Raw genomic sequence first — 26094 nt, forward strand, 5'->3', positions numbered from 1 at the left:
CGAGAAACAGCGGTCACAGACAGACAAACGTACAAACGTACAAACGTACAGAGATTACTGGAATTATAGATAGATTACAAGGAATACAATGTGTATGTTCACTGCCGGAAGTGGGTGACGACAGCGTGTTCAAAAATCACGGCGAAATATCCTGTTGTCGCCATCACTGTGATTCTTTCTTAAAAATAGAACTTTTTTGCACTTGCTTGAATGGAAGTGTTGAAACAATTGCATTCCTTGGGCAGAGTTGCACCTCAACTCCATCAGATTTGAACGGTGGAGTGAGAGGTTGCATGAAGGATGGGAAGGAACAGATGGTTTAAGTAAAAGCAAAGGGAACAAGATCGAGGGGAAGATTGGGATGAGCAGGGAGGGGGATGTCGTAAATCGGAGCTTTCCCATGACTCCACGAACCTTCCCAATTTGGCAGGCTTATCCTTTTTAACTCTTACATTTTGGGTTTTTCAGACTTGTCTCCCGAACATTTATATCAACAAATGAGAAAGACAAAGGGCCCACTGAAGAACAGAGTATTTTTGGCCGGTCCTCGTGGAGATATATTTATCAGTTCTGACCCAGCGATGCCCAGGGCTGTGTTTAGAAAAGGCCGACGCACACTTGGATAAACAAAACGTTTCAGCATTCAGACGGTGACGAGCACAGGCTGCTTATTTGATGGTCCATCTCTGGTCCGTCACGGCCACGAGGGGACGCTCGCCCATCCCCGGACGGAGCGCAGAACGACCACGTTCCTCTGCCTTGGCAATCGTATGGAAGAGATGTGCAAATTTGTTTGGTTTTTATCCAAACCGAAGGACTGGCAGGATGGCCGAGAGGTATACGCACTTGCCTTTGAGAAGTCTAGCCTGGGTTTCTATCTCGTCCCAGTATAAGCTACAACTCTGGTGTTTGAGGAAAAGTGAAGCATCAGCATCCACCCCGTGGATGATAAACGGGTCTCCCATCTGCCGGCATTACATGGTGGACGTTCAAGATCCCATGGTGTCCTTCATGAAGAGTAGGCAAGCTATCATGAACAAATTCCAAAACTCCTGATTTAACCTACAGGGGGCACTGCATCAGTGGCACAGCCGTGCTGCCAGAAACGTAACAACCGGCAGCTACGGGCTACAACAAACAACAAGAAAGCGCAATCAGAGATTGCAGAACCTCGCATGGACGTTAGGGGTTTTTAAGGCTTTTGTGTTAAAACAAATATGGTGGCCGAACCACGTGACCGCTGACTTTTTTTCGCCACCAATTTATTGCTAAAGGATGCTCAAGAAATTTCATCTTGATCAGATGAAGGCTTGTCGAATTATGACGTCATAATGGAGGCACCTATGACATCATTAACAGTTTATTCCCTATGGAGAGTTCTTTACAATGAGCCATGTCTCAATTCTTTTCTATGCAGCACTTTTGTAAATATAGGTGGAAAGTTTTTCGGTTTTTTCCAAAATGGCGCCCATACCACATGACCTATAACGTCATAATTATCATTAAAAAAAATTCGAAAGGAGGATGCGCACCAATGGTGAAAATTTCCTGTCACTCGGAGAACGGTTGCAGGAAAAATAATATTTATTCTGTGCGGACAAACAGACAGACAAAAGGACTTCAATGTAATACGCTCTCCTCTGGCGAGGGTAAGGGACTGAACGATCCAAGCAGAACAGATTTTCAAAGGCCTCCATTGTAAGGAGAGTACTGTTGGATTGTAGGACAAACGTGCACAAGAAAACAACGATATGTTGTACAAAGCACGACCGTACGGCCAGGCTCGGATGCACAATGCGATGAATGATGGTGCTTCGCTGGGTGAAATGGGACAAGAGATTGATGTACAAGAAGTGATGTCCCCCCACAGCCCACACGTCTTGCAAAGTTTCCCTACGAGGGATAGTCCGAGACCGAAACACCGAGGGGCGTGGCGGTGGGAAACATGGTTGATAACGGTTCAGATGGCAGGTGTTTGAACTGAAGCCTGTAAGTGATGATGCGGAAGCACCTGGATCCTTGAATCACCTTTTTAATGATCTTCAAGGACGTTTTACAGAGAAAAAAAAAATCACCAAATCAAATTGGAATTTTTTACAGCTAAACAAGAGCTGTTGGAAAGTTTGCCTTCATCGAGCTCTAACAAATGTACCAATCGCTCGGTACAAGCGCTTGAAGCTAAAGAAAGGCTGCCATGGTCCAGGGCACAAGAAAATCACAACATCAACGACACTTAGATTTATCTTGTACTCAAAATGGAGACCAGGAGAAAATTCTGCATGACCGGTACCCAAAAGGTAGATTTCCATTGGCTCGTCAAGAGCTGGGACCAGTTCGGATGTGGTGGATTTGACTTTGGCAGTGTCACAACCCGTGGGCGCACAAAGCGCACGGCATTCCGGTAAACAACAAGGGCGGGTCGTGGGTCCGGTTAGGGCAAGGGATTTCAGGTGTTGGGGTGTCGGCCTGAAAACCGCGATGGAAACAGCAAAACCACAGCCAGGTAACAAACTTTTCAATCTTGCATCCACATCTACAGCAGGAAGCAGCAGCGCACGAATCTGGCTCAACAGGCCTCTCGGAGATAAACATTGCGTCGTCCATTGTAACGGGGCCCTTCCCACAACCGACATCGTACGGGCTTCGACCAGGGATTTCGGGGTCGCGCCGGCTCCGAGGAGCGACGTCAGCGGCGAGCGACGGTGGCCAGCTGATCGCGTACTCGACCCAGCGAGTCCAGCATCGTATCCACGGTTTGAGGTTCCAGCTCCAGGGGCAAATACTCCATTTTACCCATTTCCTTCCTGATCTGAAATGAAATTATTTTCACTTTGTCATTCCACGGACCACAAAGGACATCTCCGTTTTCGACAACGACATCACACAAAACATACAATAAAGGGAGCGGGAGACAAGATGGGGAGAGAGAGGGAAGCACACAAGTACAGCAGCGGAGAACAGGGACAACGGAAGATCTGTGGGAGGGAGAGGGCATGAGGGGAGGAGGCACGGGAAGGGGGGGGGGGGGGGGGGGAGAGAAAGTATAAAACACATGGACACTGCTGCAACTTCCAGGAAAGAAAAAAGTCGGGATTTCCAAACAAAAAGAACAAGTAGATGTGTGAAATAATTGAAAAAATAAATAAATCAAAAATAAATCAAAATCAAAAATTGAAAAAAACTAAGTGAAAAAAATTTCAAAGCCGATTGAGAATGAGCCTTCAATTTGAACTCGAACAACGAGCAGACGAAGATGCAATATTAACGAGAACAGCGCTATGACGTCACGATATGCCTCCGCCCACATTATTACCTCATAATACATACTTGTACTAAGTTTGATTTAAATCCCTTCAGCTGTTCTCAAGTATAACAATTTTACCCACGACCTCTGACCTTCAACACCGAAATCTAATCAGTTCGTCTTTTCAACATAGTACGTACGTGTACCAAGTTTGACTTGGTTCCCATCAACCGCTCTCAAGTTATTGCGGGAATGAAAAACTATCACGGACAGACGGACGGACGGACAAGAAAACGGAATCCCTCAGGTGGCATTGTCCGCAGAGGCATAAAAATCGTTAACTTCCGGGAAAACGATACTTCGGAAAGCACAAGTACAAACGTTGGAAGGTCATTTGGACGATGGCTTCGTTTTATTGATACCCACAAACGTGCACATCACGTTTCCTCGACTCTCGAGCCATTTAAAGGTCTTCCCGGCGAACGAGGGAAACAAAATTAAATACGTCCAATTTGAAAGAACAGCATTTCCTGGGTGGATATTTCAGAAATAAAGTTTGTAGATCACTCATCTGTCCAAAGAGGTGTTCAAATTAATGGTGTGGTGTACTTTCTCAGTATCCCGATGCAATACCTGAAGCTGCAGACAGCAAACGGGCTCCGTGTCCGAAGGTCCTCCATCTCCAGCTGCCCGTGTGACGACCTTCCATGTCATGTTCTCAAGCCTTGGCAGGAACGCTGAGTGCAAGATAACTTTATTATTTCCGTTGCCCATTCAAAATGCCCCCCTTCGCCCCCCCACATGAGGCATTTAAACCCTGGCACCCCTCCATACCGACCCCCGATCACGTTCACCACCCCCAACGATAAGAACAAGACACCTGAGGTCGAGGAAACTTCCTTACCCTGTTCTGACAAGGCTTTAGCTCTCCACACAGGCCTGCAAAGAAAAAAAGGTAGCACAACTCAAACAATCACCATTATCATGTCAACATCACCAGCCTATCATACCTGGGTCAGTACCTTATAGTGCCAGGTGACATGCCCACTAGCAGGACAAAGATTTGCACACGAAACCAATACAAGAGAAGGTTAGCAAATTTCCCAACTGGAAAACACACATTCCAGAAAGGATTCCATTATTTGGGTCACATGAAGGACTTCAGAACAGTAGAGGAAGATCATTGCAGGATTACAGGGTTCGTGCGTTTTTGGTCGTTCTCCATCACGAGGACTCGGATGATTAGGCCAACCCGGCTGACCATGATCGACAGACATTCACGTTATGTCGCAAAATAAAGCCAACAAGCCAATGCCTGTGTCTAGATAGATTTGCTTTCAGAGCCCGAACGCTTTTGGGCCTAATCGTTTTGAGTGGAACACAAGCACGGCCCTATTCAAAATTGCTTCCAGCAAAGGGAACAAGCGTTCAGCTGTTCATGCGTGTGCGAACCAATGAGCTCACAGTGACAGTCGTGTGCTCATTTCTGCCACAAGAGTTAGACAGGTGCATTCATGTAGACAGACGATGAGACACGGCACTCAAGATATCATATTCTGACCTCGGAGAATGACCGACACACAATATCGTATTAAACTTATATAATAAATTAATTTGGAGATAGGTGGGTATTAAAAACGAGAAGATATTTCTGCTCTGGGTCTCACGGAAGAGACTGCATATATATACACATGACCACATGTCGAATAAATGACACACGAGGTAACATAATACTTTTACACAAACTCAAGAAGACTAATAGACAAACAGTGGAAGAGATCCAAACCTGGGATTCCAACAAGGCATACGAGATCCAAACCTGGGATTCCAACAACGCATACGAGATCCAAACCTGGGATTCCAACAAGGCATACGAGATCCAAACCTGGGAGTCCAACAACGCATACGAGATCCAAACCTGGGATTCCAACAACGCATACGAGATCCAAACCTGGGAGTCCAACAAGGCATACGAGATCAAAACCTGGGATTCCAACAAGGCATACAAGATCCAAACCTGGGATTCCAACAAGGCATACGAGATCCAAACCTGGGATTCCAACAAGGCATACGAGATCCAAACCTGGGATTCCAACAAGGCATACGAGATCCAAACCTGGGATTCCAACAAGGCATACGAGATCCAAACCTGGGAGTCCAACAAGGCATACGAGCTCCAAACATGGGAGTCCAACAACGCATACGAGATCCAAACCTGGGATTCCAACAAGGCATACGAGATCCAAACCTGGGATTCCAACAAGGCATACGAGATCCAAACCTGGGATTCCAACAAGGCATACAAGATCCAAACATGTGAGTCCAACAACGCATACGAGATCCAAACCTGGGATTCCAACAAGGCATACGAGATCCAAACCTGGGATTCCAACAACGCATACGAGATCCAAACCTGGGAGTCCAACAAGGCATACGAGATCCAAACCTGGGATTCCAACAACGCATACGAGATCCAAACCTGGGAGTCCAAAAAGGCATACGAGATCCAAACATGTGAGTCCAACAACGCATACGAGATCCAAACCTGGGATTCCAACAAGGCATACGAGATCCAAACCTGGGATTCCAACAACACATACGAGATCCAAACCTGGGATTCCAACAACGCATACGAGATCCAAACCTGGGATTCCAACAAGGCATACGAGATCCAAACCTGGGAGTCCAACAACGCATACGAGATCCAAACCTGGGATTCCAACAACGCATACGAGATCCAAACCTGGGATTCCAACAACGCATACGAGATCCAAACCTGGGATTCCAACAACGCATACGAGATCCAAACCTGGGATTCCAACAACGCATACGAGATCCAAACCTGGGATTCCAACAAGGCATACGAGATCCAAACCTGGGAGTCCAACAACGCATACGAGATCCAAACCTGGGAGTCCAACAAGGCATATGAGATCCAAACCTGGGAGTCCAACAAGGCATATGAGATCCAAACATGGGAGTCCAACAAGGCATACGAGATCCAAACCTGGGATTCCAACAAGGCATACGAGATCCAAACCTGGGATTCCAACAAGGCATACGAGATCCAAACCTGGGATTCCAACAAGGCATACGAGATCCAAACCTGGGATTCCAACAAGGCATACAAGATCCAAACATGTGAGTCCAACAACGCATACGAGATCCAAACCTGGGATTCCAACAAGGCATACGAGATCCAAACCTGGGATTCCAACAAGGCATACGAGATCCAAACCTGGGATTCCAACAACGCATACGAGATCCAAACCTGGGAGTCCAACAAGGCATACGAGATCCAAACCTGGGATTCCAACAACGCATACGAGATCCAAACCTGGGAGTCCAAAAAGGCATACGAGATCCAAACATGTGAGTCCAACAACGCATACGAGATCCAAACCTGGGATTCCAACAAGGCATACAAGATCCAAACCTGGGATTCCAACAACACATACGAGATCCAAACCTGGGATTCCAACAACGCATACGAGATCCAAACCTGGGATTCCAACAAGGCATACGAGATCCAAACCTGGGAGTCCAACAACGCATACGAGATCCAAACCTGGGATTCCAACAACGCATACGAGATCCAAACCTGGGATTCCAACAATGCATACGAGATCCAAACCTGGGATTCCAACAACGCATACGAGATCCAAACCTGGGATTCCAACAAGGCATACGAGATCCAAACCTGGGATTCCAACAACGCATACGAGATCCAAACCTGGGAGTCCAACAAGGCATACGAGATCCAAACCTGGGAGTCCAACAACGCATACGAGATCCAAACCTGGGATTCCAACAACGCATGCGAGATCCAAACCTGGGATTCCAACAACGCATACGAGATCCAAACCTGGGATTCCAACAAGGCATACGAGATCCAAACCTGGGATTACAACAACGCATACGAGATCCAAACCTGGGATTCCAACAAGGCATACGAGATCCAAACCTGGGATTCCAACAAGGCATTTGAGATGCAAACCTTGGATTCCAACGAGGCATACCAGATCCAAACCTGGGATTCCAACAAGGCATACCAGATCCAAACCTGGGATTCCAACAAGGCATACCAGATCCAAACCTGGGAGTCCAACAAGGCATACGAGATCCAAACCTGGGATTCCAACAAGGCATACAAGATCCAAACCTGGGATTCCAACAAGGCATTTGCGATCCAAACCTTGGATTCCAACAAGGCATACCAGATCCAAACCTGGGATTCCAACCTGGGATTCTCCCCTATGGGCTGGTGCTCCTACCTCACACCTGGCTCGGCTTCACGCTGTTGAATCCAAAGCTTTCAGAATCATTGGAATCTCCCGCGATGAAGCTATCTCTGAGGGCCTTTCACTCACTCACCGCAGGCAGGTAGGTGGTCTTTCTGTCTTCTACCGACTCCTCTCCGGCCTTGTTCCCCCAGCTCTCTCTGTGCTCTGTCCCCCAAATATTCCTACAGGTCGCACAAGATCTGCCAGCCACCCTCTGATGGTTAAACTGCCGAAATCTTGGCTCTCTGTTCACCTTCACTCTTTCATTCCTCTTTTCTCCCGCCTCTGGAACAAACTCCCACACTCACTTCAATCACACTCCTCCCTCCAGGTCTTTAAAACAGCTGTTCACCACCATCTCTTATCTTCCCCCATCCAAAACCTTGATCTTTTCTACCCCCACTAATTCACCCCAGATCCACCTTGTTTGAAATTCCAACTTCTTTCCTGGAAGTCCTGGCAGTGTCCATGTTTTATACCTCTCCTACCCCCCCCCCCCTTCCCATGCCTCCCCCCAAAGCCCTCTCCCTCCCACAGTTCTCTCGATGTCTCCATGTCTCTCGGTCCCTGCTCTCAAATGTTGTGTTTGTGTCCTTCCTCCTCTCTCCCCATCTTGTCTACCGCTCCCGATGTTATTTGTTTTATGTGTCCGTTTGTCTTTCTGTGCGATTAATGTTCGCTCTTTCACGAGCCTCGATCTTGTATACAAAAAAAAAAAAAAAAAAAAAAAAGGCATACCAGATCCAAACCTGGGATTCCAACAAGACATACCAGCTCCAAACCTGGGATTCCAACAAGGCATACGAGACACACTCCTGGGATTCCAACAGGGCATACAAGACCCACTCCTGGGATTCCAACAAGGCATACGAGATCCAAACCTGGGATTCCAACAAGGCATATGAGACCCAAACCTGGGATTCCAACTAGGCATACGAGATCCAAACCTGGGATTCCAACAAGGCATACGAGACCCAAACCTGGGATTCCAACTAGGCATACGAGATCCAAACCTGGGATTCCAACAAGGCATACGAGACCCAAACCTGGGATTCCAACTAGGCATACAAGATCCAAACCTGGGATACCAACAAGGCATTTGAGATCCAAACCTTGGATTCCAACAAGGCATACCAGATCCAAACCTGGGATTCCAACAAGGCATACCAGATCCAAACCTGGGATTCCAACAAGGCATACCAGATCCAAACCTGGGATTCCAACAAGGCATACGAGACCCACTCCTGGGATTCCAACAAGGCATACAAGACCCACTCCTTGGATTCCAACAAGGCATTTGAGATCCAAACCTTGGATTCCAACAAGGCATACCAGATCCAAACCTGGGATTCCAACAAGGCATACCAGATCCAAACCTGGGATTCCAACAAGGCATACCAGATCCAAACCTGGGATTCCAACAAGGTATACGAGATCCAAACATGGTAGTCCAACAAAGCATAAAAGATCCAAACGTGGGATGCAAACAGGGCATACGAGATCCAAACCTTGGATGCACACACAATGTGCCAGATCCAAACCTGGGATTCCAACAGGGTATACGAGATCCACACCTGGGATTCCAACAGGGTATATGAGATCCACACCTGGGATTCCAACAAAGCATAAAAGATCCAAACCTGAGATTCCAATAAGGCATACCAGATCCAAACCTGGGATTCCAACAAGGCATACCAGATCCAAACCTGGGATTCCAACAAGGCATACCAGATCCAAACCTGGGATTCCAACAAGGCATACCAGATCCAAACCTGGGATTCCAACAAGGCATACGAGACCCACTCCTGGGATTCCAACAGGTAATACGAGATCCAAACCTGGGATTCCAACAAGGTATACGAGATCCAAACATGGTAGTCCAACAAAGCATAAAAGATCCAAACGTGGGATGCAAACAGGGCATACGAGATCCAAACCTTGGATGCACACACAATGTGCCAGATCCAAACCTGGGATTCCAACAGGGTATACGAGATCCACACCTGGGATTCCAACAGGGTATATGAGATCCACACCTGGGATTCCAACAAAGCATAAAAGATCCAAACCTGAGATTCCAATAAGGCATACCAGATCCAAACCTGGGATTCCAACAAGGCATACCAGATCCAAACCTGGGATTCCAAGGCATACCAGATCCAAACCTGGGATTCCAACAAGGCATACCAGATCCAAACCTGGGATTCCAAGAAGGCATACGAGATCCAAACCTGGGATTCCAACAAGGCATAAAAGATCCAAACGTGGGATGCAAACAGGGCATACGAGATCCAAACCCTGGATGCACACACAATGTCCCAGATCCAAACCTGGGATTCCAACACTGTACGAGATTTGAACCTGGGATTCCAGAAAGATATCCTGTGTGCTCAAATGGGAACATCAAAGAGTGCAATACAATAAAGTTGGCCTTGATCAGAGGGACACCTCCCAATTTCCTACCGACGTGCTTGGTGCATCACGTGTTCACAATTCCCACCTTGCACAATTTGCAACACCCACTTGTTAAGATTCCAACCTGAGTTTGAACCCATGAGCTTATTTTTGAGGACACCATCGCGTGCAACAAGCAGTCATGACGCGGACATAGCCTGACGATGATTGGTTGTATTGCTGTGCCGGGTAAACATTCAGCATCATTTGGTGGCCGTTTGGAGAGACAGGACAGACACATCCGAGTGCTTACATCGAGACAATCCCGAAATAGCAGTCCCCAAAGAAAGCAATGGAATTCCAACATTGAAAAGATGGCCAAAGGTGTGCTCTGTGCACTCTCCGTCAGCACAAAACCGAGTCGGTGTGGTTAGCCAGCAACGTCATTTACGTAAAACCCTTCCACTGTATTTTGGAGATAAAAAGATCTTCAACAGGTCGATATCAACAATATTGCAGACTGCTTTTTGTGGTTTCCTTTCAAACTGTGGGGTTCTGCATTCCACGCACCTAACATGCGATCGCTTCCTTTTTTTTTTGTGCGACCTTAACCTGGTGCAAACCACAGCCTAACTATCTGCACCAAGCAAGTCAACAGCTGCGTTCGAGGAAGCTTCGACACAAACGCGAATGTCGATTTGCATCTCGGGCAAACGTAGGAAGCACGTCAGGAAAGGGTTAATCGAAGCGGGAAGTGTGCCAGACGCAGGGTATTTTAGGAAAGCGAATGCTGTTAACGCAAGCGACACAAGAAGGGCCTTTGCAGTGGAGGATGACAGCAAAATTAGCCTCACCATTTTCAGACGTGCACTTTGGCGTACGTGCAAAAGCTTGGTAAATAAATAAATAACTTGCAAAGCACACAGCCTGCTCTTCACGTTGCTTCTCTCGCTCAGAAACGTCCCATTCATGAGCCGACAGTGTCAGTCGGTTTGCCTTAATCCCCCGAAGCCCCTTGCAAGTGCATCTCGGTGCTGAAGTGGATACGACAACCATTCATGTTTTGCTTTTACAGACAACGATTTGGTCCTGACACGGTCACCCTGTGCTCAGTTTCACAGCAGGATCATAAACCAGCATTGTTCAATGCACACAAGGAAGCGTTTTTAGATGCTGAGGAAGTCCAGGTGTTGTGGAAGTGTCATCGTAATTGAACCGCTCGAGCAACATGGCTCACCAAGTAGCAATGCAAGATGCCGATGCTTCAACCAGGTGCCGAAAGACGATCAACACGTTTGATGAAATTTGCAAAGCAGGTGACAACATAACGAGAATAAAACATCCACACAAGTTGTTACAATGAGGAAACCGATACATTTCTGCGACCCTGCCAAGAAGGTGCGAACACATTTCAATAAGAAAAACCTCCATATAGCACCAATCAGGGACGAAGGTACATCAACGACGAAAGCACTTACACCACCCACGATTACAGGCCAAGTCGTAAATACTGCACTAAGTTACCATGTAAGTAGCGAACGAATCTTAAAAACATTCAGACACAAAAAAAACTATCGTAATACAAATGACAAATTTTGTACGAATGAAAAGAATTAATCACAGGAACGGCACTCAGTAGAGAGCATACCTCCACCTGGTGAACAGTTTACGTTTTGTATCCCACTGTAACAACCCGGATCTGGATTCGGACAACACAGCACATCACATCACCCAAAGAACACCATCCCTATTGTAAAACATGGTGGTGGCAGCATCATGTTATGGGGATGTTTCTCATCAGCAGGGACTGGGGCACTTGTCAGGATTAAAGGGAAAATGGATGGAGCAAAGTATAGAAATATCCTAGAGGAAACCTGCTGCCCTCTGCAAGAAAGCTGAAATTGGGACGGAAGTTCATCTTTCAGCATAACATCGACCCGCAGCACACAGCCAAAGCTACACTGGAGCGGCTAAGGAACAACAAGATAAATGTCCTTGAATGGCCCAGTCAGAGCCCCGACCTAAATGCAATCGAAAATCTGAGACACGACTTGAATATTTCTGTCCATCAACGTTCCCCACACAACTTGACTGAGCTTGAACAGTTTTGTACAGAATGGGCAAATATTGCCCAATCAAGGTGTGCGAAGTTGGTAGAGACCTATCCCAACAGACTCACACCTGTAATTGCTGTCAAACGTGCTACCACAAAGTATTAACTCAGGAGGGTTGACACTTATCCAACCAAGATATTCTAGTTTTGAGTTTTTCATTAATTTTTGGTAATTTGTTACCTCCACCACCAAAGGTGGATGGGGGTTATATTTACACCCATCTGTCTGTTTGCCCCGGCCTAGCACAGGCCTGGCGTTGGCTTAGCTGTTAGGGTGCTGGCTTGGGATCCTAGGATCCTGGGTTCGAATCCCGGTCGATCGCTAAATTAACGCCAGGGGGGTTGACTCAGCCTGTCATCCTTCCGAGGTCGGCAAATTGAGTACCAGCTTGCTGGGATGAATGATCCCGGTGTGTACCCCGGTTTAGAATAGGTACACCGTATCCCTGCGCATCGTAAGAGCGTGACCAAGGGTTGGCGTCAGGAAGGGCATCCGGCCATAAAAACATTGCCTCAAACAGGGAACCATGATTGTCATGGGGCCCGCAAGGCTAACCCCCGCTCTAGCAGGTAAAATGGCCTTTAAAAAAACGATCATTCATTCATATTTTGTCTGTTTGCCCGTTTGTTTGTGAACAAGTTATCTGAAAAAGTTGTGGATGGATTCGGACTAAATTTGGCAGAGAGGTAGTGTATGTGACAAGGACGAAATGATTAGATTTTGGTGAAGATCTGGATTTGGATCCGGCTAGTAAAATTTTCTAAGTGATTCTTCACCATTGAGAGATAGGGCCAAAAACGATACATAGCAGGATATCTCAAAAATAGCACCGCAAAGCGGGCGTAACCCCTCAACCCATGCATGGTGGAAACCAATTTCAAGATGGCTGCCGTGGCGGCCATATTGAAAATCGCAGCATGCCCATTTTCGAAAGGAACCTTCCTCTACTCAACCTCAACACACACTGCAAAAATGGATTTAATCGGCCAAGCCGTTCTCCTTGAAATTGACGAAACCAAAAGTTGACGGACGACAATACCCCTTAGCCCAATTAGGGCTGAGGGGTGAAAAGTTGTGGACGAATTTGGACGAAACTTGGTGGACTGTTTGGGTGTCCAACAAGGACGATTCGATTCGATTTTGGTGAAGTTTTGAACGTGGATTCGGATATGAGAATTATTTAATTCTTAAGTGATTCTTCACCATTGGGAGATAGGGCCAAAAACGATACATAGCAGGATATCTCAAAAGGTTGGACGGATTTGGACGCAACTTGGTGGACTGGTTGGGTGTCTGGCAAGGACGATTCGATTCGATTCGATTTTGGTGAAGACCCGCATCCAGATCCAGCGAGTATAATTTTTTAAGTGATTCTTCATCACCGAGTGATATGGCAAACCAGGCGGAGGTATGCTCACTACCGAGTGCCGTTCTAGTTTTTTTTTGTTTCTTTTCTTTTCACTTGGAAGTGCAATATAAACCACCTTTAGAGGCCATTTTTCCCCGCAAGCGGGGGTTGGCCTTTTTCGGGAACCGTGGTTGTTGTTGTTTTTTCGGTCCCCTTTTTGAAGCAATGTTTTATGGCCGGATGCCCTTCCTGACGCCAACCCTTTTTGCCGCCTTTAACGACAAGCAATACTGGAAGTGCAATATATGGAAGTAAAATGGATATCTCTCACACAGACACAGACACAGACGACACAAAAACAACCGTAAAAGGGAGACTGCGCAAGCCGGGGTCACGTATTTCTGCCTTCAGGAATCATTAGCAAAGCAAATCACCTGAAGGAGATGCTCTGGGCTGCATTGTTGAATATTTCCACAATAGAATAAAGGGCTTTACAATTAGTCTCACCTGGAGAAATAATATGACGATGTGCATCCCCATTCCTCCCTCTACTCTTTATTTGTATTCTCACCAAACTGCATAAACAAAATAAAATTCATACAATGATACTCGCGCAATCTATATTTATTTACCTACAACTCCATTTAATATTTTAATGCATTGGGCCCAGTCAAAGGAATATTTTTTATCAAAGCATTTATTCTGCTGGATGACGTCATAGCATTCTGGTGGTTGGTGCTTCAAGCCCAAGGACCTGGCAACGATTCCGTTTATCACAGGATTGTTGTTGTTGGTGTTCTATGGCCATCCTGTCCTGTCACATCACTCATCCTTGATGGGAATATTCGATCATATAAAATAAATCAGCGGTTCATTTAAAGGGCAATAAAATCACGCCTTTTCCCACCCACGCCAGGTCACTGTCCTTTCGTGATGACAAGAAAGGGAAGTGGTGGGTCGCGTTTCCTCCCGAGCCTTTTCTTTAAGCGGTTGCAATATGTGTGACTGGATATCTGACAATAATACGAGAAGAATCATACTCGTGTATAGAGAGCATTGAAAGAAGGCAGAACCACGTGGTAAAGTCCTCCTACGTCATGTGGTCCTTTTACATTGAGTAGCCTTAGTAAAGCAAAAGGGAATGTTTCGTAATTTGGATGGGTAAGAATAATGAAAATTGAGATTACATGATAGAAGAGACAATGTCGGAGTGTGTCATACAGCAGAAGAATACAGGAGAGTGAGTGTGTCATCATACAGGAGAAGGTCACACAAGATCTGCCAGCAACCCTCTGATGGTTAAACTGCCGAAATCTCGGCTCTCTGCTCACCTTCACTCCTTCATTCCTCTTTTCTCCCGCCTCTGGAAAAAAACTCCCTCACTCCCTTCAATCCCACTCCTCCCTCCAGGTCTTTAAAACAGCTGTTCACCACCATCTCTTATCTTCCCCCATCCAAAACCTTGATCTTTTCTACCCCCGCTAATTCACCCCAGATCCACCTTGTTTGAAATTCCAACTTCTTTCCTGGAAGTCCTGGCCGTGTACATATGTTTTATACCTCTCCCACCGCCCCCAAAGCCCTCGCCCTCTCTCAGATCTCTCGATGTCTCCATGTCTCTCAGTCCCTGCTCTCAAATGTTGTGTTTGTGTCCTTCCCCCTCTCTCCCCATCTTGTCTACCGCTCCCGATGTTATTTGTTTTATGTGTCGGTTTGTCTTTTTGTGTGATTAATGTTCGCTCTTTCACGAGCCTCGATCTTGTATACAAAAAAAAAAAAAAAAAAAAAAAATCTGGGGGTGGTAATAGATACACGGACAGCACAGTGCCAGGTATCCATAGGTAAAGCCAATAGTACTCTAGGTTGTATTCGTAGGGGGAGAAATAAAGAAGAGGAGGGTCGGGATGGTCGTAAAGGTGGGGGTCTTTCACCGAGTCGTTGATGCATTGAATGGTCTCCCTACATGGACATTAGCAGGACTGGGCGGTATCTGGGTACGCACTGTGATGTTTGTGAGACGGACTCGTGTAAATGTGCTGTGTTTGTTCATTCCTCAGGCTATGCTTTAAAATGCGTAAGTTATTTTGGCGTGTTCGTATTAAAAACGCCTGGGCCAATTTACCTGAAATTAGCTGTATGGAATTATTTTCACATGTGCAAGGTCAATATTCCAATGAAAACTTTCAATTCTCAACCAAATTGTTGCAAAAACAGGAAATAACAGTGCTTTCGGTGACCTATGGTCATGCACCAATGCTTGCCTCCCATTCGCTCAGACGGTGGCACACCACCACGGCAGGGAGAGGGCCGGAGCTCAGACACTCGACCGGTCGGTCGAGACCTCCAAACCCCACCTGCTTCACATGTGGCCAGACCTATGTTGGATTTGATGGTCTACTTAAGTGTAATGACAGACACCACTGACCTGTCAACGATGACAAAGTGATAAACCCATAGACTCAGCTTCATTACAAAAGATTCCAATGATCTTGAAAGCCTTGGTTTCCATGGAGTCAAGATGAGCAAAGTATGAGGCAGGGGAGCCAGCACAGAGGGGAGAGCAGTATTCCATCTACCTGCAGATAAAAGTCTTGTAGGTGGATAGGAGTTCAGGTGTGCCAAGGAAGGACTTTGTATGACGGAGGACACCCAATCAGCGGCTGCCTTTTAGAGGCCAACTTTGAAACGCAGTTTTCCCAAGAAAGATCGTGGCCGATAGCGAGACCCAGGAATTTGAATGAATGAACTTCCGCAAGAGGATTGTTTAAAAAGTAGATGAGATAGGGGGGTTTGCGAGACAGTCGCTTCGGAGAGAGATAGTGAGCGTGAGATTTGTCAGGATTGAAGGACATATTCCAGGTGTTTGACCATCTTGTGATTTTGTCAAGGTCTGAAGAGAATAAAGACTTCCTGTCAAGTCAAGTTTCATTGAAAGTGTGTGTAGTTTCAGAGGAAAAAAAGCAAATACCTATTTTGGGGGGGCGTCAAACCTGGACCCACTTTGGGCCCGATTTTTTTTTTATGCCATAAATAAACTTTAGTCACAACGTAACAAATATCATTTGTGCCAAGTTTGGTCACAATCCCTTCAGCGGTTCCGGAGAAGAAGTTGCAAGTGTTGACGGACGGACGGACGACGCGCCATCACATAAGCCGCCGTGAACTTCGTTCCAGGTGAGCTAAAAATGATCTTCGTATTGTTGATGGACGGACAACACCCGAGACATCTGCCAGTTCCGTTGTCGATTCAATGCTCTACTTTATATTCCTTAAGGATATAATCTTCAAACATTGCTCATTGTTGTTGCTCATTGTTGTTGCTCATTGTTGTTAGACAGCTTTTTGGGTCTTCCAGTCCTGTGGTTGTCGTTTACAGATGATGTTTCTCCGTCCTTGTTAATTGGGATTCGGATACCACACTTCGGAAAATCGAGTGGTGCGACCTATTTCACTCCATGTTTTCCTTCTTTATACAGAAACAATTCTGTGGTGATATTTATTTATTTATTTCACTGACATTTGAGCCATTTTGTTTCAAGCTAACAGTTGATCTGCATTCTGCAGTACGAAAAGTGAAAGTTTAACTTCATGGATGTGTAGAGAGCAACACCTGATGTTAATGCTGAGCAACACCTGACAATGAGTCATCAATTCGATTCGATTGGTAAATGCGATTGATTTAGCTATTATAACACCTCACACTGACTGTTCACGTATAGTTTACTTTGAGTTGTTGTAATCAGAAGTTTTTGAATATTCTGATCAATGTGAATTACAAGTGGGTTTCTTCTCACCCAAAATCAATTGTTGATGCTCGAAACATCCGTACACTGCAACTCCTAAATGTGAAGAAGACGTTAGCACACCACCTTGCACAGTACAATAGTGTATATGAACTTACCTGGCGATGTTCCTGTACCTGCCCGATAGGTCTCTTTCCTCGGTGAAATCAAGTCGATAAACTGATAGATCAGATTAATATGGTGTTACAGGTGTGATGGAGTACAGGTGTGATGGAGTACAGGTGTGATGGAGTACAGGTGTTCTCTTGTCAAAGTCCAACATGGCACATCCCTTTAAGATTAATCTTATATAATGAATGCACATCAACATAGCGAATGACATTTTCATAACAACAAGAAGGCAACGAACATGAGACTGAATTGCCTAACTAATCGAGATAACGATGAAGAAGATGAGAAAGCCTCAAAAAGTCAAAAAGAACCCCCAAGCGTAAATGTGGAGCTCACGTACACGCACCTAACCCCACATTCACACGAAACACCATCCCCGACCCCTCAATGTCCCTCAGCCTCACGCAATCTCCTGCAGCAGTCGAACAAGGAGTGAAGAGAGTTGAGGGGGCAGACCAGGAGGAGGTTTGGAGAGGTCCGAAGGGCTCCACACTGCTCCTCGAGCAAAAGAGCGCAGATCCGAGTCCAACTGGAAGAGAAACAAAAAACAAAAAAACATGACAGATGGAGGAACTGATCTGATATAATTTAATGCAGATAAACCATTTCCACCAGGCTGTTGGAAGGGAATTCATTCCTAATCGAGTGTGGAATATTTAGGAAGTTTTCTTGGAATATCCTTTGACAGCACAATGGCAGGGACCATGGAAACAAGCGTTACGCCTAGGTCCCCCGTCGGTGAAGTGATGTGAGTTGACAAAGTGGAAGACGCAGAAAACATGCTACGATATGATATTTCGCTCACAAGGTTCAGACATACATGGAGGCGGCCATCGATTTTGACGTGGCGACCCAATTTTCAATAGCGTTCTTCCTTATGCCGAGATACACCCACACACCAAATTAGAAGTTGGTACTTCGCTTATTTTTCAAGATATTCATCTCACAAGGTTAAGACATACATGGCATCAGACATACATGGTGGCGGCCATTTTGGATTTTGACGTGGGTTGCACCCACACACCAAATTCGAATGCGGTCCTTCGCTTACGCACGCACGCAAACGCGCACGCACACACGCATGGAGGGGAAAGCCATAGTCCCCCTTTCGCTACGCTGTGCGACAATTATGCATAATATAAAATGTGACTTCAGGTCCTCAACTACCCCCTCTCCAGCCCCAAATCTCCAAGCCCCTACCCCACCCTAATTCCTCAAACCCCCTCTCCGAGCTCTGTCCCCTTCCCCCACACCAACCCCGTCCTCTTCTTTCCCTTTCTTCTTCAAGTCTTCAACCCCAACCCCCAAACCTCAACACCCTCCCTTTTCCAACTCTCCCTTCTCTGAATCCCCCCCCCCCCACCCACCCACCCTACTCCACCTGTCATTTTTCCTTCAAGTCTTACCCCCACCCCCCCCCCCCCCCCGTCCTCCTCCAATCCCATCTCATCTCAAAGTCTGCATAATAGTCACTGACTGGAAAGAAGACCAAGGTTCCTCGGTGAAGTAAATCGACAGAAAGGTAATTATACATTGACAGAATAGACTGAATAGTTTGTGGGGGTTATTTCATTTTTTTTTCTTCCGGTAGGTGTGCGACGACTCAGCCTACACACCAACAGGGTGGGCACCAACAAATCATACAACTCAATCTTGAATATCTAAATGTGGAGGCCTCCACATGTGATGCCTGGACCCAAGATCTCTTAACGAGGTATCATCCAGCATTGTACGTGCCGTGGTGACGACGTTCATCCCGCTCAGATACAATCGGACAACTTGCACGGATACATGGATAGATCGCTTGGCCCATTCATTGAAGTATCATATGGGAGACGTCTCTACGCCATTACTCGGCCTTGCAATGCCGTGACCCCTTATGCCAATGGCAATCTGTAAAGGTCCGTACACTAGTTAAGCCACTTTGTTGTTCTGACCTGAACATTCAGGTTGTTTTTGTAGGATCCCATGTTTAAACCCCATATGCCATGTCCAATTTGTCTGTATTTACTAATGTCGTTGCAATTTGTGTAAATTTGTCTCGAAACCTGAAACGTCACCAAATGAGTCCAGAGATAGCTATTTCCTCGGCCTGGCAGAGGAAGAGGTTCAGCCTTTTGAATGGCTCGGCCTCACCACGAGCGAGGACCTCTCCTGGGCCGATCACACGTCAAAGGTGACCTCGAAGGTCGGCCACAGATACATTGGGCTTTGTCAATCATTCCAAGTCATTCCTTGAAAAATGTAAGCTCCACTCACATAGAGAAAGCCTGTATGGCAGGCCATGTGCTTCCTCCTCTTTTCCTGTTCCTTCGTTCCCTCGCTGGGTGCCACTGTCACTAGGTTAACTCGTTAGCCCTTCCATAATCCTAGAGTTTGTATTGACAAGTGTAAATCGACATCTTTGAACGTCATTGCCCCACATGTAATACTTACTGTGTACGTACAGAGCTCCAGCGTGAGACAGATTTAGACTTAGTCAATAAGTGCCCGAAAATAAACACCATCTTCACATATCAGCATTATAGTGCTAACTGGTAAACACATTAATCCGTCATTGTAGTACTAACTATATTTCAGGATCCACACTCCATCAAACCCATACTAAAAACAAAATTACAGTGAGTGCCCCATAAGATCCTCCGACTATATCCGGCATGCAAAGGCGCTCCGAGTTGGATCAACAATGGCGTCCGCGAAGGCACGTGACAGGTTTCAACCACTCAAGAGCTCGGCCGCGACGTTCACAGGGCAATCCCACCGTTCCCATCGAGAGCAGAGATAAAACCCACTCCCCAATTGAAAGAAATCCGATTGTCGAGTACCTTGGCTGCTCGTTGCGAGTCTACAGCGAACTCTCTCTGAATAAGAGTTTGGAGCTCGGTCACCTGCTCCCCCCCGCTCCTGCTCTCCAGTGCCCTTTGTAGAACTTCTCTGAGCACGGCCTCATCCGGGATCTGGGTTTAAAGGACGAAAAGGCGTGAAACGCCATGAAGGTTGTGTGATTAATGTTAGCTCTTTCACGAGCCTCGATCTTGTATACAAAAAAAAAAAAAAAAAAAAGGGAAATGAATGCGACGGCTTTGGCAGCAAATGGCGCGAAATCAGACGTGACGGACGGCAACAAACACGGAGCACGTCACAACGTAAACCATGACACCACAGTACCACAGGAATAATCATGATTTACGTCTTTAACTACAATAATGCTTTGCACAAACCTGCCGCAGACACTCACTTTCATGCTCGCCGCCATGTACGCTTTCGTCTTCTAATTCTATTCCTCCGTTACCGGTGGTTTCTCAACCCTTTATATCTTTTTACGTCACGCACTGAGAATGCCACCTCTATTTATAACAAATACGTTGAATCAGAAAATTACCATCAATGTAGGGAACAACTTATACACCGCTCAGGGCGATGATCCGCTACACCGCTAACACCAATGACAGCAGCTACACCGCTAACACCAATGACAGCAGCTACACCGCACAAAGTGTACTCGGTTTACTCTGGTTCCTTTGTGAATGGAATCTGTTGAGCAGCGCGGCGACGATCGATGACGATATATAATCGCCCTGCGCTCGCGAAGCGAAACATAAGGTTAGGCATTCGGCTACGTACGTGCATGTCTGAATTTTTAAATGTCATTTTCTCGGCAACCGTTAGTCAGATTGACACGAAATTCCACCACAGGAGCGCCTCCGCCTGTAGAATTTTTTTTAATTCCGAATAATGACGTCGTAGGTCACGTGGTACGGGCGCAATCTTGGTTAAACGTTGCACCTCAATATCTCCCGAACCACTCAATGGAAAAAGTTGAAACATGGCTCATTGTCAAGTACTCCCCATGGGGAATAAGATATTGTTACGGTTCACTACGCCGCCCTTCTTCCCCTTACCAAGGGGGGATTATTTCCCCTTGTCTTTACTGGGCTTGGCGGAACCGAGACTTTCAACGTCCCTTCCGGACAAACGCGGAGTAGGGTTTCGGGACCACTTCTCGCTCGTACCTAATTCCCCGCGCTGCCCTGGGAGCGAGGAAACAAGCCTCGCACGAACCACGTGTGGTTTGAGTATGCCGAGCGGATTGCGTACACGTGGTCCGCGCAGTTACCTAGAGGTTGGAACCCGATTAGAGCGGTTGTGCTCGTGCCATGCTTAGTCAATGAGGAAATCACAGGAATGATCGAATGAGGAAATCACAGGAATGATCGAATCAGGAAAAAAGGAAGAACACGGGTTTTAATTATTCCCACACGTATATACAATGTTCAGGGATGCAGAGACACAGAGTAGCCTTAAACAGTCTTAACTTAAATCCCAGACAACGGGCCCGTCTCACACTCACACAGGGAATTGCAGATGGGTAGATGTTCCCCAACGCGTCCACGTGGTCGTCCAGAGACGGCCTCCGTCCGGCTCTCCACGGTCCCCGCACGTCCCGCGAAGATGGTGGCAGGCGATGGCAGGAACTCGTAGCGCGTCTCCCGAACAAGGCAGATGGTGGGGCGGAACGGCAAAGGGCGGGACTTTAGCGCGGCTGGCGATTACTCACCCGTTCTCACTCGCGCGTCTCAAATGCGCTGTATATCAGCTTATGCGCGGCTGGCTGCGCCTGCGTATCTGTACAGTTCTCATGCGTTGCCAACTCCTCTTTCTCGATCCTCCGAGCTGGTTAGTGCGCGCGAGTTCTCGTGCAAGTTCTTTATAACGATCCTCTTCCGCGCTAGTCCTCATGCAAGTCCCCTTTTAACTGCCATGTGCACGTGAGTCCTTTAACGCTCTCCACTTGCGAGTCCTGTCGAGGGCTTTTGCGCAGCGGGTCTTATAGCTACGCCCCCCGATCCTTCTGGAACACTCTCTATCCTTCTCACCACGCCCTGTGACGCAACGCCGCCGTCACCACCTCTGAGCTCTGATTGGCAGCTCGTGCTTACCGTCAGCACTTCTGCCGCTCCGCCTCGGTCTTCCTGACCTTCCTAGCCTGCCTCGTGTTAACTCGCCCAATATGAACCAACGTTAACGCAAAAGGGATTGAGGCTATGGACGTAGGATGATCGGTGGCAGTAGGGCCTATTTTCTCCTGGCTCTTACTCAACGCAGAACTAACAAATGGAAAGGAACTAAGCTTACATATACTAAGACATAACTATACTATCGCGAGGGTACATGTTGCTTGTGTGACTAACTATGGGGGGCAAATTTTAACCTTTATTAGACTCACTTTACAAACTCAAAACCACAACAATATATTGATGATGATGGCATCGGTGCCTTCATTATGACGTCACAAAGTACAACGCTTGATCTGACAGTATGAAGAAATATTTTCCTCTGCAACTGTTAGTCCGATGGACACGAAATTTGTACCATGGGAGCCTCCTGTTTATTTTTCAATGAGAATTATGACGTCATAGGTCACATGGTACAGGCACCAGTTTGGAAAAATCGAAAAAAGTTGCACCTCTATATCTCCGAAACCGCTCCATGGAAATTTTTTAACAAGGCTCATTGTAAAGAACTACCCATGGGGAATAAGACATGTTAATGATGATGTCATCGGTACATTAATTATGACGTCATAATTCGACAAGTACAACACTTGATTGATCAGTATGATTTTTTTTTTCTCTGCAATTCCTGGTCCGATTGACATGAAATTTTCACCATACGAGCGCCTCCGCCTGCAGAATATTTCAATGAGAATTATGATGTCATAGGTCATGTGGTACAGACGCCATCTTGGAAAAACCAAAAAAAACGTTTCACCTCTATATCTCCAAAACGGTTTCATGGGGAAAAAAATGAAATGTGGCTCATTGTAAAGAACTCCATATGGGGAATAGGTGACGTTAACGATGATGCCATGGGTGCCGTAATTATGACGTCATAATTCGACAGGGAAAAGGCTTAGTCTGATCAGTTGGAAATTAATTGAGCATGATCTATGAAACAATTTTAGTCGAGAATTTAGGAGTCGTGGACGGCGAGAGAACGAGGCCATTTGGTTGAGTTCAAAGCATGTTTATTCGTACAGAACCCAGCACACTCTGTGTAGCCCGTTTATCGGGTAGCAATATATATATGCAATCAAACACGGCGAGAGTGGGCGTGCCCGGGCGGCCTGGGCAAGCCCGGGAAAGGCAAGTCTGGACATGCCCGGGAAAGGCGAGACTGAGCGTCGCCGGGCGGTCTGGGCGAGCCCGGGAAAGGCGAGTCTGGACATGCCCGGGAAAGGCGAGACTGAGCGTCTCCGGGCGGTCTGGGCGAGCCGGGTACAGTGATCGCTCCCTGGTTGCGTCTTCGGCAGGTGTAAGGCGATTGTGTATGCTCAGCGGCAACCGCTACACGTGCCCCCCCAGAATCGACTTGCACCGGCAGGGTCAATTTAAGGGGGGGTCCTGATGACCGGCCGAAGCGACCCCTGGAGGGTCGTTGGGGGGGGGGGGGGGGGTCCGGTGTGGTGGTGGGTGGTCGAGCGGGGGAACCGTGGACGGGGGGCGGCCTCGCCGCGACGTACTCTGCTGTGTGAAGCGCTGGGGGGACGTAGGACCGGGGTTGAGCCGACCGAGGGGCTGGTCAAGGCCTCGGGGGAGGCTGCCGAGGTTCCTCGCGGGCCTCCGAGGTTGCAGTTCGCGGGTGCAGTGCCGAGAAGGCTCGAGCAGCGCTCGGCCTCGGTGCACGTGAAAAGCGGTTGAGCTAACCGAGGGGCTGGTCAAGGCCTCGGGGGAGGCTGCCGAGGTTCCTCGCGGGCCTCCCGAGGATGCAGGGTCGAAGTAGTTGCGGCTGTAGTTGTAGAGTGAAGTTGTGCGAAGGGTGACGAACAGCAGTGCGCGCGAAGGTAACGAAGCAGCCGTGCCGCGAACGTCAGAGCGCGCGCAAGAGATGAGCAGCAGTGCCACCCACATCCCGTAACTGCATTCCTTCGGAGGGTCCTGGAGCGGGCTCGCCCCCCCCGGTCGTAGAGGAGGAGCCGAGCGCGGTGCGTGAACCACATGGCCGCTCGTCGGTTCCAAAACTCCGGCAGCGCGATCGAAACCGCCGTGTTCGTTTGCAGCCCCCGAATCCGTTCGGGGGTAGACGAGGTCACCAGTTTAGGAGCCGTGGACGGCGAGAGAACGAGGCCATTTGGTTGAGTTCAAAGCAATTCGTACAGAACCCAGCACACTCTGTGTAGCCCGTTTATCGGGTAGCAATATATATATACAATCAAACACGGCGAGAGTGGGCGTGCCCGGGCGGCCTGGGCGAGCCCGGGAAAGGCAAGTCTGGACATGCCCGGGAAAGGCGAGACTGAGCGTCTCCGGGCGGTCTGGGCGAGCCCGGTACAGTGATCGCTCCCTGGTTGCGTCTTCGGCAGGTGTAAGGCGATTGTGTATGCTCAGCGGCAACCGCTACAAGAATATAAATTTATGATGTCATCGCTCACGTGGTCTGGCAGCCATATTGGATCAAAGAAAAAAAAACGTTCAAAAACAGAAGAGTTGGCTCGCACCAAGTTGATTGTGCAGGGTAAGTATTCTATGAATACCATCTAGTTGATTTATCAATGATAATGCCTCTTTATCAATGATGATGTGAAATCAATCCTGGTCCCCGAGGGGGTTGGAGGGCCTCGTAGAAAGAGTGGATCGACCATTGCAACAACAGGAGCATGGAGCTGAGATTACAGTGCATAAAGGTGGTACAGGGACATGAGACCCGATGAGTGTAAAGTGTGGTGATAATCAACCTCAGGGGTCCTTGGAAACGTGGCGAACCAGTTGTGAAGTTAACGTAAAGGATTAGATACAGTATTATCTGTTGGAATGAAAACGTTGTAGAGAACAAGTTCATGTTTGGAAGGGAGCGAGGGAAAGGGAGAGGGGATAGGGAGGAGGCGAGAGAGAGAAGAGAAAAGATGGGAGGAGGCGACGAAAGACGGAGGGGATAAAGTAAGAGAGAGGAGGTGGAAGGGGAGGAGGAGAGAGGGGAGGAGGAGAGAGAGGAGAGAGGGGGAGGGAGGAGAAGAGGGAAGAGAGAGGAGAAAGATGGGAGGGGATGGGGAAGGAGAGGGGAGAACGATGGGAGGGGAGGGGAAGGAGAGGGGCGAGGGAGAAGGAGAGGGGAAAGGAAGGAGAAGGAGAGGGGAGAGGGAGGAGAAGGAGAGGAGAAAGGGAGGAGAAGGAGAGGAGAAAGGGAGGAAAATGAGAGGGGAAAGGGAGGAGAAGGAGAGGGGAGAGGGAGGAGAAGGAGAGGGGAAAGGGAGGAGGAGAGGGAAGAGATAGGGAGAGAGAGGGTAGAGTGAGAGAGAGTGAAGAGGGATAGTGGGGGAGAGGGAAGAGGGAGGTTGGGAGAGGGAGGGTGGGGGAGAGGAAAGAGAGAGGGTGGGGAGAGGGAAGAGGGAGGGTGGGGGAGAGGGAAGAGGGAGGGTGGGGGAGAGGGAAGAGGGAGAATGGGGGAGAGAGGGAAGAGGGAGGGTGGGGGAGAGGGAAGAGGGAGGATGGGGGAGAGGGAAGAGGGAGGGTGGGGGAGAGGGAAGAGGGAGGGTGGGGAAGAGGGAAGAGGGAGGGTGGGGGGAGAGAGGGAAGAGGGAGGGTGGAGGAGAGAGGGAAGAGGGAGGGTGGGGAAGAGGGCGGGTGGGGGAGAGGGAAGAGGGAGGGTGGGGGAGAGGGAAGAGGGAGGGTGGGGGAGAGGGAAGAGGGAGGGTGGGGGAGAGGGAAGAGGGAGGGTGGGGGGAAGGGAAGAGGGAGGGTGGGGGAAAGGGAAGAGGGAGGGTGGGGGAAAGGGAAGAGGGAGGGTGGGGGAAAGGGAA

The 26094-nt window shown here is 47.8% G+C and overlaps 1 protein-coding gene across 1 annotated transcript; it reads right to left on the reverse strand.

The window, feature by feature from the left end:
- Positions 1 to 1566: 1566 nt before the first annotated feature.
- On the reverse strand, positions 1567 to 20765 carry COMMD9 (COMM domain containing 9). The gene is made up of 6 exons (XM_068117889.2): positions 20536 to 20765; positions 20123 to 20254; positions 17702 to 17826; positions 4149 to 4183; positions 3878 to 3981; positions 1567 to 2809 (listed from the first exon to the last, which is right to left on the reverse strand). The coding sequence occupies exons 1-6, from the start codon at positions 20551 to 20553 to the stop codon at positions 2687 to 2689; spliced, it is 537 nt and encodes a 178-aa protein (XP_067973990.2). The 5' UTR covers positions 20554 to 20765; the 3' UTR covers positions 1567 to 2686.
- Positions 20766 to 26094: the final 5329 nt, after the last annotated feature.

Source organism: Myxine glutinosa, chromosome 5, assembly GCF_964187855.1.
Source record: "Myxine glutinosa chromosome 5, kmMyxGlut1.1, whole genome shotgun sequence".
Lineage (NCBI taxonomy): Eukaryota > Metazoa > Chordata > Myxini > Myxiniformes > Myxinidae > Myxine > Myxine glutinosa.

Excerpts from the sequence above, each read along its gene's own strand:
- COMMD9 (XM_068117889.2), bottom strand. Across the intron at positions 17,827-20,122 it reads ACTCGCAACGAGCAGCCAAG|TTGGACTCGGATCTGCGCTC; the intron begins GTACTCGACAAT and ends TTTCTCTTCCAG. Across the intron at positions 3,982-4,148 it reads TAAAGCCTTGTCAGAACAGG|CGTTCCTGCCAAGGCTTGAG; the intron begins GTAAGGAAGTTT and ends TCTTGCACTCAG.